We start from the raw sequence: 14,697 nt of genomic DNA on the forward strand, positions 1-14,697 counted from the left end.
GCTAAGCCACCGCATTTTGGGGAGATTACTGCTTATTAGTCTATGCACAGCATGTGTATCTGCAGCTACACATGCCACCGAACGGAAAATGTCACTTACCCAGTGTACATCTGTTCGTGGCATGAGACGCTGCAGATTCACATGCGCCCTCCCACCTCCCCGGGAGCCTGTAGCCGTTATTAGTTGAATGAAAATTGTAAATTTGTAAATAACTATTCTTTTAATACACATTATGTACATACATACCTACTCCACTGCATGGGCACATCTAGTATACTCACAACTCCTACCTCACCCTCTGCGGGGAAAACAATCTAAGATGGAGTCGACGTCCATGCGCAATGGAGCCAAAAGGGAGGAGTCCCTCGGTCTTGTGACTCGAAAAGACTTCTTCGAAGAAAAACAACTTGTAACAGTCCGAGCTCAACACTAGATGGCAGGATAATGCACAGCATGTGAATTTGTAGCGTCTCATGCCACGAACAGATGTACACTGGGTAAGTGACATTTTCCATATATAATATGCAAAGGAAGGAAAAATCCACTATAGTAATCTTACTTTTTCATCTTGTGGGTTCACTTTCATTTCATTAACACAGAATTTCTCACTTTTTAACTGGATATACAGAGCAAGCGACTCTATCTTCAGACCAAATTTACAGATTTTGATCCAATAAAAAATCACCATTTAACATTAAAGAGGGATTAGTCTGGGCAACTCACATTCTGATTTACTTTACGAAAAATAAATATAAAACAGTAAATGGCACACAATGGCTCTGCTCTCAAGAGAAAGAATGTTGACACTAGTACTTCTGTTCTACTTTATGGCGAGTCAAAACTGCCACTGGCCAAAACTCCTCTCTGTCTCTATCAGGAACACTAATCACAAGATTTATCTTGACATTTTGATTGTTACCTGACAGCTGGTACACATGGAACTCTGCTTCAGGTGCTTTTAAATTGTAAGTTAGTGCTAAACACGGTGCCCCCACAGGTCAGCACCCCGAGCGGCCACACAGGGTGCACACCTCTAAAGCCAGCCCTGAGTTTAATAGTCCATTTGAAATATCTTTTGTAGTCCATGTGTAGGTAATTTCCTACTAGTTACTCCCATCCAGATATTTCATTAATTCAGTGTATGTCGCACTCCAATTTCTTCTTTTTCCTTCCTTGACTAGAGTGGATATTTGTTGTTGTGACTACTGCTTTAACAGTTTTACCTTGAGGTTCTGGTCTCTGTTGTCCACATTCTATGATAGGGGTTACACATTCCGAACTGCCATCAAACCAACAAGAAAAGAAAAATACTTTGGTTACATTACTGCCCCGTAATTATGACTGACCCCCAGGGTATATGTGAGGAAACGTGTGTATGTTATGGTTGCTTCCTAGACCTAAAGACTTTGAAAACAAAGGCTTCCTTTCAAATTGCCAAAACAAAAGACATGGTGACCTCACCATGTAATACACTAATGATACTGCCTTGGGTCCAGTCAGGTTTGTTTGCTAAACACAACCTTAACCCTGTGTAGGTATGGCTCTGAAACCCTGTGTAGGTATGGCTCTGACCAGTCAGACTTAAACAAAAAAAACAAGTGTAAAACTTCTAGAAGCAGCTAAGTAAGATGACACAGCACAAAATATATTGACACCAATTTATAAAAATAGATTTTATTGACCCCAATTTATAAAAATTGATTTTATTTTGATTAAAACTTACAAAATGAACAAGACTGTTCCTTCAAAATAGATTTTTTTTTAAAGTAGATCATAAATCACTACTTTGTAAGCAAAATTCCAACAAGCATAGGTAAGTAAAAAGTTTGAAAACTTTAAAAAGGTTTTACAAAGTTGTAATTGGCTATTCCGGCCCACTTTGTCTGAACAACTCCAGCATAGAGGAGGTCAAGGGAGCCAGTAAGGAGTTGTAAGACAGTTACCATGTCACCAAAGCACTCTTAACTCCAGTTACAGGTACTATGGGTGAACTGCCATAGATTTCAATGAGGTGGTCCTGAAGCAAGTGATAGAAGATGTTGAAGATGATGTAAGGTGCTAGGGATGCTGTTTGGTCGATATGGGTCTTCCAGGGGCTACGCCTTGGTCAGTGGTCCAGGTGGGGGTGACTGTGGCAACAGGGGTCCATGTCCATCAAAATCCCCTTTGGTCCAGCAGCTGGACCTGCCACTGGACCCTCGATCTCCATTAACAGTGAAACCAGTGGTTCTCTTTTGCGAAGGCTAGTGGCGGTCTTGGGTGACCAAACAAACTCTGATGACTCTCTCAGGTCCAGCAGACTTGTGTGCAACTTTTGGGATTTGGTTATTGTGGCTGAACGTCTGCAGTTAGAGGCAATCAAGTAGTTGTGGCTACTGACTGACCAGATCAGGCTTCTTCAGCTCTTGTGGCCCCGGTTCTTTAACATGAAGTCAGTAAACTGACTGTTGTTCTGTATGGGGCTCTGGAGCAACTAATCCACAAACCAGTCCTCTTTGCTAGCCTAGTGGTCAGCAGGTGTAGACCAGTTGTTGGTGCAGCTGCTCATGCTAGGGCCAGGGAACCTCAAGGCAGTCCTTCGTTCCCCTCTCCAGTCCAGATGTGAACTGAGATCTGGGTGCCATATTTATGCCAGAAAGTGGAAGGAGGGACATGAAGCAGTGCATGGGCTACCAAGAAACCTCCCTGCCTGATGGTGTTTTTAATGCAATGTGCAGCATCTAGCTATTCCAGAATGCACTATTCTGGCCACTCACAAGATGACAGAACCCCCTCTGTAGCGGTTGATAGCCAACCCTAGAAGTGTGGCTACCTGGCTACTAAACCCCAACGGAAAAGTTGGTTTGGCAACTGGTCTCTCCTCTCTGTCCCCAGTGCCATCCTGTCTACCTGAACAAAAGAGCAGCCAGTCTTGTGTGTGTCTACCATTTGCTGTTCAAAGGGGGTTTCCCCTTTGAAACTCACTTTTTGGGCTTGCACTCTACAGATGGCCACTAGAAAACTTGGGCAGCACAGTGGCAAATTTCTAAACTTGCCCTATACTTAAGTTACATTACATTCGATGTGGGCATCAAGCCTGGTTTAATGTAACAATTATTTTGATACCTTGAAGTACCAAATGTAGTAGTTTCTTTCAGGAGTTAGCATAGCTGAGTTGTCAGTGTGTACCCCTGCTGGGCAACTAGTGTTTCCAAAGTGGAGAAGACAATTTGTGGTTTTCACTTAGGACATATTAAAATACATATACTGCTTTTTAATATACAGCACCCTGCCTTAGAACTCAGTAGGCCTGCTGTAGAGCTCAACACACACCCACACATACACACCACACACATACCACACACACACATACCACCTGCCCCCCCCCACCCCCACCCCCATGCCCCCCCCACCCCCACACACACACACACACATACAGTAGCTCCATTAATGAGCACCCTGCACCACCAGTGACATTCTGGAGTGGCTCACCTCAAATGTCTGTTTATCTAGCAAAGTTTTCAGGCTTTGAAAGATAAACAGACATTTGAGGTGAGCAAATCTAGAGTGTTGCTGGTGTTGCATGGTGCTCCTTAGTGAAGCTGCTCCCCAACTAAACTTGGGAAATACCCAGAGTTCTCTTTACTTTTTTGCATAATTTATGCGTCACGCATTGCAGAAAAACAGGAAACTATTTAAAAGTCACCCTTGGCTATGGTTCAGAACAAAAATACACTCCGGAATAGGTACTGAAAAACTCAAAACAGTTGCAGATCCTGAATTAATACCCAATTACTGCTCAGTGCACTACAACTTGGGTATCCTCCAAAACGTTGTTCACTGAAATGTACTATTTTAAGGTAGAAGCATCAAGTTACTGTCTTTTGTTTTGGCAATTTGAAAGGAAGCCTTTGTTTTCAAAGTCTTTAGGTCTAGGAAGCAAAGTCTTTTGCCCTGGCCCTAGGATGTAAATACCAAGTGCAGATGTTCGAAACTCATAGATGTCAGTAGGAAAAGCCATGTGATGTCATCGAAACATAATCCTTCATTAGAGAGTGCTTCATACAGCTGAATGTTACCAAACCAGAAAGTAAACCTATAATCCAAGTAACCTCCGGTTTGTTTTCTCACTACTGTGAAAGAGCAACCTGTGTTTGAACAAGGGCAATATATGCATATGTGGGTTAGAGTACTATTTTACAGCCACTTGTTCTGCCTAGTCTGGGATCTGTTGTTTGCTGTATCATAATGCCTAATATTATAATTGAAGTGTTCAGTATCCTGGGAGCATGTAGATTTTCTTTGACAAGCACCTCACAGCGTTAACGTGTATGTGCAATACTTAACATTGTATTGGTTTTGTAGCATTAATTCTCTTCCAGGGGATCCTCATCATTAGTCATAAACATTGAATATTCCCGCCCTCGTGCGGGGACCCTGGAGCACATATAAAAGTATGAAATATGCACGAAAAAAAAAAAAATATATATATATATATCATTGACACCTCCTGCTCCGTAAGGGGCCACAGACCCTGCAGGGCGGCCTGGGTTACTGGGGCGAAGCATCCCACAGAAAATATCTCCAAAAAAAGAAAAGCCCAGGCACCAGTCCATGTCAAAATCCAAGCATTTAATAGCATTTCTGAGCAGCAAGACAAAAAATCCTGACGCGTTTCGGCAACAGCATGCCTTGTTCACAGGTAAGTAAGAGCAGGTGTGAGTGAGCCAGTGCTTTTTAAATACACAGTGTGACGCTATTGCAGCTATATGGAAATTAAGCGCTCCAGTTCAGGAAGTTATTTATATGGAACTGTGCATTATGGGAGTTGGAGTTTGGTTATTGAAGTCACATGACTGTGTATTTAAAAAGCACTGGCTCACTCACACCTGCTCTTACTTACCGTCGACACAGGTTTTGCCTGTCTTACAAGGAGAAGAGCGTCTGCTACCGCCAACGGATAAGACTTGCCAACATCTCCGGTGGTCTCCATAAGGAGTGGTTCATCTGGGCGGTCGAGGGCCGAATCGTCTGGGCATGTCTCGCCCATCAACTTGTCACCAAGGTGGTTGGAGAGCCTTAATAGAACAACGGCCTCCCCAGACTCGCAATATTCGAGGATGTACTCACCTTCGGCTTCTCTCCCGAGAACACCATCGCCAACAGCAAGGGCGCAGGACGGGCTCGTTCTGCATCTCGCCAGTCGGCCACTAGGCCTCGACGCGCCGCTACAACATCTCAGAGCAGGTCACACTCCCAGAGAAGATCTAGATCAAGGTCACGCCGTTGCAGAAGGTCTCCTTCTTGGTCATCGTCGGGGTCCTCAGCAAGGGAGTACTCCCCGACCCTAACGGATTCTCCACCAGCTAGAGTCTCCCCGGTGGACGATATCACAACCTTTAACGAGGTGCTTCTCAGGGGAGCACAGAAGCTGAATATAGAGGTCCCGGAACCTTCAACCTCCTCATCCGTGATCTTTGAAACCCTGCAACATAGAGCGGTTTCAAAGAAATTGCTACCGCTGGTGTCTGGTCTTTTACAACCAACCATGGACACCTTTTTAGCGCCAGCCACCCTCAGATCAGCTCCTGGTAGGATCTTAAAGAAGTATAAGGCACCTGAGCAAGAACCTTTTTTTCTCCGGACTGATCCTCCGCCGGACTCAGTCATATTGGCCGCAGCCCGGAAGATGCACTCAGTGACATCATCCTCCACGGTTCCACCGGACAAGGAGATTAGGCACCTGGACTCTGGGGAGGAAGATGTGTGGCACGGCGGCTTCCATGATGAAGGTCTCCAGCGCTTCCGCACTCCTAGGCAGATACGACCGATCACTCTGGGACTCGCTGAGCAGGTTCACAGAGAAACTGCCTAGGGAAGACAGGCAGGATTTTCAGGAGATCCTTCAGGAGGGGAGTCTGGTCTCCATTCAGGTCATCAGTGCAGCAGCCGATGGGGCAGACTTAGCAGCGCATGGTTACGCGCATAGGGTTTGTGCGAGAAGGTCTTCCTGGCTGAGACTTACAGGATTGAAGCAGGAAGCACAGCAGCGTATCTTAAACCTTCTGTTCAATGGCAACTCGCTTTTTGGAACCCACACAGATGAGGAGATGGCGCGTATGAAGGCGGAAGTGGACACCATGAGGGCAGTGGGCCTGGAGAAAAGGAAGGACTTCAGGCGAAGGTATAGACCTTACGACAGGCGCCCTTTTCAGCAGAGGGTTCAAGCCCCTCATTGGTCCCAGAGGCCACAACAGAGGCAAGGGCGTCCACTCTTCCAATCTCGTAAGGCCACGAGAGACCGAGGGTCAAGCAGACCTCAGCAGTCCACACCCAAAGCTCCTGCAAAGCAATGAGGATTTGCTTCCCTTAGCACCGTGCACCACTCCGGTGGGGGGAAGTATCACAGCGTTCATTCACGAGTGGCGTGGCATAACAAAAGACAAATGGGTGCTGAACATTGTAGAGAATGAGTACTCTCTTCTTTTCCGACAACCTCCTCCTCACTTGCCACCAACCAAATGCAATCCGTCTCACATGAGCCTATTACGCAAAGAGGCTCACGCCCTTTTACGGAAAAAAGCAATAGAAAAAGTCCCAGTCGCGCACAGAGGGAAAGGAGTATACTCCCGCTACTTCCTGGTAGCAAAAAAAGGTTGAGAAGGAGTTTTCGGACCGATTCTGGACTTACGACTACTGAACAAGTACATAAAAAAGCAAAAGTTCAGGATGCTGGTTCTCCACCAGATTTTCCCTCAGCTGCATCGAGGAGACTGGATGTGCTCCATAGACCTGCAAGACGCGTACTTTCATATCCCGATCATTCCCAAGCATCTGAAATTCCTACGCTTCTGGATAGCCTCCCAGCACTATCAGTTCAAGGTGCTTCCATTCAGCCTAAAATCTGCCCATCGTGTTTTCTCAAAATGCGTAGGAACGGTAGCGGCGCATCTAAGGAAGCAGAAAATCTTCATTTACCCATACCTAGATGACTGGCTACTGAAAGCCTCCTCTCCGGAGCAGGCGAAAAGCCATCGGGACATTGTGCTCAGTGTTTTCAGATCTCTAGGTCTACAAGTCAACTATCAAAAGTCCACCCTCATCCCAACGCAAAACCTCCACTACCTGGGAGCAATACTGAATACAGAGCTCGAAAGAGTGTATCCTTCGGAGGAACGACTATTATCACTAAAGAGAAAGTGTCAAGACCTTCTGAGGCCCGACGCACCTATGGCCCGTCAGGTGACATCTCTACTGGGCTCCATGGCCTCGTGCATTTTCATTGTCCCGAATGCCAGGCTACATATGAGGCCTCTTCACGAGGCGCTGGAAAACAACTGGAACCAGAGCATAGGCTGCTGGGAGGACAGAATGCGTCTTCCGATAGGAGCACGACAATCGTTACGTTATCAGTAGGAGTTCCGTTTTACCAGCCAATCCCGTCCGACACTCTGGTAACGGATGCGTCTCTTCAGGGATGGGGAGCTCATCTGGGTTCCCTTCAAGCTCAGGGACTGTGGTCCGACAACGAAAGGCAGTACCACATCAACCTGCTGGAGCTCAGAGCAGTTCATCTGGCTCTCAAGTCTTTTGCTCCATCGATTTAGGGGAAATCTCTTCTAGTGCAAACGGACAATACGACGACAGTGTATTATCTGAACAGACAAGGAGGAACGAGATCCCTGCCCCTATCTCGGGAGTCTCAGGCCATCTGGCATTGGCTCTTAGCGAGGGGAATGTCTCTTACAGCAGTTCACCTACCCGGGCAACAAAACGTGGAGGCTGACTTCCTGAGCAGAACTCTCGAGGACGCCCACGATTGGGTTCTTCACGACGAGGTCGTCGAAGACCTCTTCGGTCAATGGGGTCGGCCTCAATTAGATCTCTTTGCAGACCAGGAAAACAAGAAATGCCCAGACTTCGTGTCCAGGTTTTACCGTCCGTGGTCTCGAGGGAATGCCCTGTTGATCGAGTGGTCAGGGATATTTCTCTACGCTTTTCCACTGATTCCCCTCATACCTGCGGTGATAGATAAACTCTACAGATCCAGCACCAGAATGATTCTCATAGCTCCGCAATGGCCTGGTCAGTTCTGGTACATAGATCTCCTCAACCTATCAGAACAGCTTCACAGGAGGCTGCAGTGCAGACCGGATCTCCTTTGCAGGCTTGGAGGCAGGATACTTCACCCAACCTTCCCTCTCTGAGCTTGACGGCATGGCTCCTGAATTCCTGCAGTATGGGCACCTAGGGCTCTAGCAGGAGTGCATGAACATCTTAAAGGAGTCCAGACTACCTTCCATGCGGCGTTCTTACGCGTTCAAGTGGAAGAGGTTCTACATATGGTGTCGTCAGCAGGGTCAGAATCCTATACTGGCTCAGGAGGAGGTCATACTGTCTTACCTACTCCATTTGGCAAAATCGGGCCTGCAAGTGTCCTCTATTAAGGTACATTTATCTGCCATTACAGCCTGTCGTAAGTCACCTTCTCAGGAATCCTTTTTTACAAGGCCAGTAGTCAAGGATTTCTTAGAAGGTTTGAAAAAAGTTTTTCCACCCATTCGAAAACCCTCCCCTCCATGGGAGCTAAACATAGTACTTTCAAAACTCATGGGCCCTCCTTTCGAACCTATCCACAAAGCCTCTTTGCAACACCTTACGTGGAAGACGGCTTTTCTGGTAGCCATTACTTCCGCGAGGAGGGTCAGTGAAATTCAAGCTTTGTCCTCCAAAGAACCATACACAGTCTTTCACGAGAATAGAGTGGTTCTGCGAACTCATCCATCATTCTTGCCGAAGGTGATGTCAGAATTTCACATTAATCAGACTATTTCACTACCAACTTTTTTCCCCAATCCGGATACTCGGCGGAGAAAGCTTTGCACTCCCTGGATTTGAAAAGAGTGCTAAAATTTTACTTGGATAAGACCAAACTAATTAGACAATCTCACAACTTATTTGTAAATTACGGCTATTTGAGAACAGGCGAGGCAGCCTCAAAACGAACCATATCGAGATGGATAGTTTCTTGTATTGTTACTGCATATCAATTGGCTAACAAATAGCTACTTGCTAGGCCTAAGGCTCATTCGACAAGGGGAAAGCTGGCTACGGCTGCCCTCCTGAATAATGTTCCAATCTCCAAAATTTGTAAGGCTGCTACATGGAAGTCTGTACATACATTTACTAGGCATTACTGTTTTGGACTCAGATGCCAGAGCAGACGCCCAAGTTGGGCAAGCATCTCTGCGAAATTTGTTTGCGTAATACATATCTCTTCCTGCACTTCTATTAGACAGTCCGCAGAGTTAAGGGATGGGCTTGCTAATCTATTCAATCTTTATGACTATTGATGAGGATCCCCTGGAAGAGAAGGATAGGTTACTTACCTGTAAATCCTAGTTCTCTTCCAGGGGTATCCTCATCAAAGTCATAAACAACCCACCCTCCTCCCCGGACGCAAGTCTCCTAGAAGTGCAGGACACACTATCTTTTGAATCTGATGGACAAGTTGTCACCGTAAAAAAGTACTGACCTAACTGTGAACCAACTGTCACCTCTCCTTCACCCCTGAGGCATGGTGGGATACTGGATGTGCTCAGGGTCTTAAAGGCACGGTGCCAGAATTTTATGGTTCTCCTGTGTTAACCTGCATGCAGCCTATTGGCTAATAATGCTCCATTGTTTTCAATGTAGTTTTGTCTCTTTTTTTTCATAGCCCAGCTATGGGGCTTTGGAAAGTTTTTCTCTTATTGTAATTTTGAAAAGGACTGTTTAAAAACAACAAAAAAACTCCATAGAAAATAAAGCATTTTAGCCTGTTTATGAATATAGTCTGCATTGCTGTTATACACACGTATATATGAGTTTAGTATGACAATTTGTCTACTAAAAATGCTATATATATTTTTTTTCTCGTGCATATTTCATACTTTTATATGTGTGTATTTTATGGATGCTCTGGGGTCCCCGCACAAGGGCGGGAATATTCAATGTTTATGACTTTGATGAGGATACCCCTGGAGTTACAGGTAAGTAACTTATCCTACTTTGCCTGGCTTCATTAGAACCATGCCTGCATGCATAAGGTACATTGACATCAGAATGCACTTCTGCCATTAACATTGAAATTGCTCAGATTAATATTGTAGCTTATAGCTTGTGGAACTCATTTTAATATTTTAGCCACTAAACAACCACATTTTAATGTTGCTTTTAGATTTGATTTTTGCCCCTTCCTGCTAAAGTTGTAGGGTTCAGAATGGTTGAACAGCTGGTTTCAGCATAATTTTTGCAGCACCAAGTAACACTGTGGTTACTTTTTCAACAGCAAGGAAACTTTAATAGTTCTGTTGGCCCAGATGGATACATGCTGTCGTCGCTGACATGTGGGATGTCACCAGTCACCTCCATTACAGAGGGTCTCCAGCAGGTATGAGCCCACTTGGTTTAATTTCATTTACACCTGCTTTCTAATGGTATCATTCTCTTCTGGTCTTTTCTCAATGTGTATTCCCACATAACTTTCAGGGGTTGGGTTAATTGAATTTTGCATCTCGTTTGTTTCAGCATCTACTGTATTTTTTTTTTTCATGTCAAAGAGTACATGTACTGTTGGTAGAGGCTCTCCATTGCTGACTCTCACAATGAATGTTTTGTCCATCTTGTTTTGTTGCACAGAAATAGTTGCAGAAAATGTTATCCTGCTAGTGAACGTTCATATTATATGCATGCAGCAACGTAGATCACAGTATACATTGATTTAAGGTGCCAGAGCTTTCCGTTAATTAAGCGCGACCTCTTATTGGGAATTGTACCGATGTACTACCAAGTATTAGTAGTAAGATTACCAAACAGGAGGGTGCAGTCTTAACTTAGGGTCCTCCTGACTAATCATAATAAAATTTTTGCCATTTAGCATCCTCATTTAAATCTGCCATGCTAATTCCAGTAGAATACCACGTTCACCACCCCACCATCAGAGTTGCTGTCTGGCTAACACAATTCCCCAAAAGAAGACAAAAGACAGCCACAGAGGAGAAGTAAACAAGAAGAGTCACCGAACATATCAAAAGTGTTCAAACAGTCATAGTGTAATAAAGATGCTAGGTTGGCCTGAAATGTGGTCATAATCGTAAGGATATGAAAAATTATCATATAAACCTGTATCAGAAATTCACTTTTGGCATTAGACTGTAATGCTCAAAACTGCCCCTAGAGGACACCATAACAAAAATATCAATTGTAAGAAACATGGTCGTGTAACCATATTGTTAGCACCTACAGGGCATAAACCCATGAAAATAGCACAAGAGAAAGTAATGCAGCGTAACCATATACTTAGCCCCCTAGATGGTGTGTTAGGGCTAGCAGGCCTACTGCAATGATATTACAAACATAGCCTTTAAAACAAAACTTCTCCCAGCTGTAAAACAAAAGTTCTAGCCACGAGAAAGCTTATAAAACATTGAGTGGTGGGAGGGATTATTATTTTGGGGGCCCCACTAGCCTAGTGTGGGGACCCAGAGATGTAGACATAACAAGCATTTTGAAGGTGGTCCCATTATCGTAGGACCACCACAAGCTGAGTTATGATCAAAAATGTTTTGTCACAGTAAAGCCTTGCAAAGCATTATGGGGCGAGTTTTCATGCAAAGAATATTTTAGTATGTTGATATGACTAATGCTGAGAACAGTCCCTAAAGGACACCACAAGGAAAATAGCATTTTTAAGAAACCTGGTCACGTAACTGTATAGTTAGCCCCTAGAGGGCATAACCGCAGAAAAAGGAAATGGCAATAAATGATGCAGGGTAGCCATATATTTAGCCCCTATTTAGCCCTATAGATGCATTACACGTTTTCAGAGGTAGTAGGCCTATGGCAATGATATTATAAACAAGGCTGTTAAAATACCAACTACGCCCAGCTGTAAAACAAAACTTCCAGCCATGAGAGCGCTTAAAAAGACACTGAATGGTTGGAGGGGTTATTTTGGGGTCCCCACTAACCTAGTGTGGGGACCCAGAGAAGACCTAGACGGAGCACGTTGTTGTGAATGTTTTGTAGGTGATCCTATTGTCCTACGACCACCACAGTCTGAGTTATGAGCAAAAATGTTTTGTAAAAGAATGTTTGCAAATTATTCTGCTGCAAGTTTCTCAAGTGCAGTGAATATTGTAGAATCGTCTCTTCCTCTGTGCCAGAAGAGCCACTTTCACTTTGAGGATTTCTGTTTTATGTAAAACATTTACCAATTTCAAGTGTTTCGAGGGGAGAGCCAGAAGAAATTACTCTGATTCGGTAACTGTGAACAATGTGACCAGTACTCTAATACTGTCAATCGAGTTCACGTTGTTTTCTGTTCACGGTGTGAGCGCCATAGCCGCCATGCAACACTAAGGGGAGAGACAAAAGAAAAACAAATAGTTGCCCACACTGGCGTATATTGGCTATTGTGCAATAATCCATGTAACAGGGGCAATCTGCAAGGCATGACAAAAAGAACCCTTAGGCGGGACAAACGTAAAACATTTATTATTGACCTGGTTATTTTTGAAAGGCAAGCCCAGGAATGAATGAAAGTGATGGGCGTGAAATGGGTGTGGTTAAAATCCCACAATACTTACAAGTCAAAGCACTTGCGCGCTTGACCTAAAAATGATTCTTCCTTTTTCCAGTCCTCCTCCAGTGAGCCAGTCCCTCAATGGTTTGGGCTTCTCTCAAAGTGAATAAGAACAATTAGTGCCAACTTGGACAACTTATGATCTAATCACTGATTTTGTTTGTTCCAACAGTGTCAGTATTGTTTCTTCTATTGGATAGGACTTCCAGTGGATTGTTCATATGATGAACTATCATTCCAGGCTTCAGACGACTCAAAAAAATCTGGCCCCAGGAAGGTTCCTTCATCCCAGCCAGGTGGCACTGAGCAGCCCCACGTGCAAGCCCTTTTCCTTATATGGGTATATTAGGTACCAACCGGTGCTCTGATGTCAGTTCCTCTTTTCCTGCACCTCATCAATGCAGGTTATGAGCACTTTTGGTGTTTCACTGAAACTACTCAGTCATTTGGCAGATAATGAGTGAAATGTTGTCTGCAAAAGTGTTAGGGTTTAAGCCTCATCACTGGTGCTGCAAGAAAATAAATGTCTCCTTGGAAACCCCATAACATCTGCATATGCTGCTTGGAGGCTGAGGCATGGCACAGCCTACGACTCTTGTTCCTTCTTGCATCCAAAGGCCATCAGTAAGCAGGAAGCCAAGTCTTTATTGGCAAAGGTCTGTGTGGAGTCGAGATAGTTTGTTTTCCCCCGCCTGTAGATGAGTCACTGATAAGAGCTTCCCAAAAAAAGATATAAATTGTATAGGAAGGAGAAGTCATTCCTCAGGGATCGTTTGATGTTTAGACAGTGTTTGCCCAACATAATTGTCTTCCTTGCGATCAGACAACACTCTGAAGTTGGAAAAGGTAAGACTGGACTTTTAAGGTCTACCAACTAGTATTTACTGTGATTTATAAGATTCCATGGTATGCAAAACACTGGTCCTGGTTCACAAACTGCATTTTGTAGTTCTTAAATTTGTACTAAAGTAGTACTGTGAACTACAACTTGCAATTCTCAAACCTACAGTTGTAAATCTCCACCTCCACCTTTCATATCTTAATGATAGGGAGATGCTCAACTGTGCACGTTTACTACTTAGTAGTAAATGTGGGAGGGACCAGGGTGAGTGCCCCGGAAAAATGCTGTACTTCTTACTAAATGGGAGAGGTTTAGGGTATAGTAAGGAGGGGTTTATAAAAGGACCAAAAAAAGGTACACCCACTGCAATTCACAAACTGCACTTCTAAAGCTACTACAGCCAAAAAGTACTGAAAACAGTAGTAAATGTTCTCCAGCTCATACCTGAAGTTAGTCCAGTGCTACATATGGCCAACCACTGGTACTGCACCACTGGGCAGATGAAAAGGAAAGGAGTTAAAATAGATCGCAAAAAGAAATAATGTTAAAATAAATTCATTTATTTCGACGACTTTAAAAAAAAAAAAAAAAAACATTTCATTTAATGTTAGAAAATGAGGTATAACTATATATTTTTGTATGAAGTTTGAAATACCATTTTTTGATTAAAAAATAAATAACTAACATTTTAATTTAAATATATTCTATACATAACTCTCGTAATTATAATACATAAGTATCAACATTTAACTTTCGGTTGAATTGCTTTTAAATCTTAAATACTTTTATTGTAATATATTTAAATTAAATATTTAATTCAAAATTTACCACCATTTTAGAAATTCATCATTTTTTCCACATCTAAACTAAATATATAGCTAATTTACATTAATATTTAATACATTTGGCCCATAAAGGACAGAAATAGTACAACAGTCCCATTCCATCTGGATGGTCAATAACCAATGACCTCTCAGATCCATCCTTTGTCACATGACCTGCCAACTGCAGTCCCAGGCCAAGAGTACAACCCCCTGCAGAGCAGACGTATAAGAGGAGAGAGATAGAACCTAACGGCCTAATTCATTTAACAAAGAGCCCTGGGTCTGGGACAAATGATTCTCTTGAAGACTAAGCTTGTGGTCGGAGCATAAGCAATTCTTGCTGTGCCAACTTATGCTTTTGTGGTGACTTGACCCCATTAATATTCCATGACAAGATATGGAGCTGCTGCACAGAACCTCTGCCATCA

At 43.7% G+C, this 14,697-nt stretch overlaps 1 protein-coding gene across 1 annotated transcript in view; it reads left to right on the forward strand.

Annotated features, from left to right (window-relative positions):
• Positions 1-14,697, forward strand: part of KDSR (3-ketodihydrosphingosine reductase) — a 281,528-nt gene that overhangs the window by 220,924 nt on the left and 45,907 nt on the right. The window contains exon 9 of the mRNA XM_069219441.1: positions 10,310-10,411. Within this exon, the coding sequence (XP_069075542.1) occupies positions 10,310-10,411 (102 nt within the window). The remainder of the gene's footprint in view (positions 1-10,309; positions 10,412-14,697) is intronic.

This window comes from Pleurodeles waltl, chromosome 2_2, assembly GCF_031143425.1.
Source record: "Pleurodeles waltl isolate 20211129_DDA chromosome 2_2, aPleWal1.hap1.20221129, whole genome shotgun sequence".
In the NCBI taxonomy this organism is placed as follows: Eukaryota; Metazoa; Chordata; class Amphibia; order Caudata; family Salamandridae; genus Pleurodeles; species Pleurodeles waltl.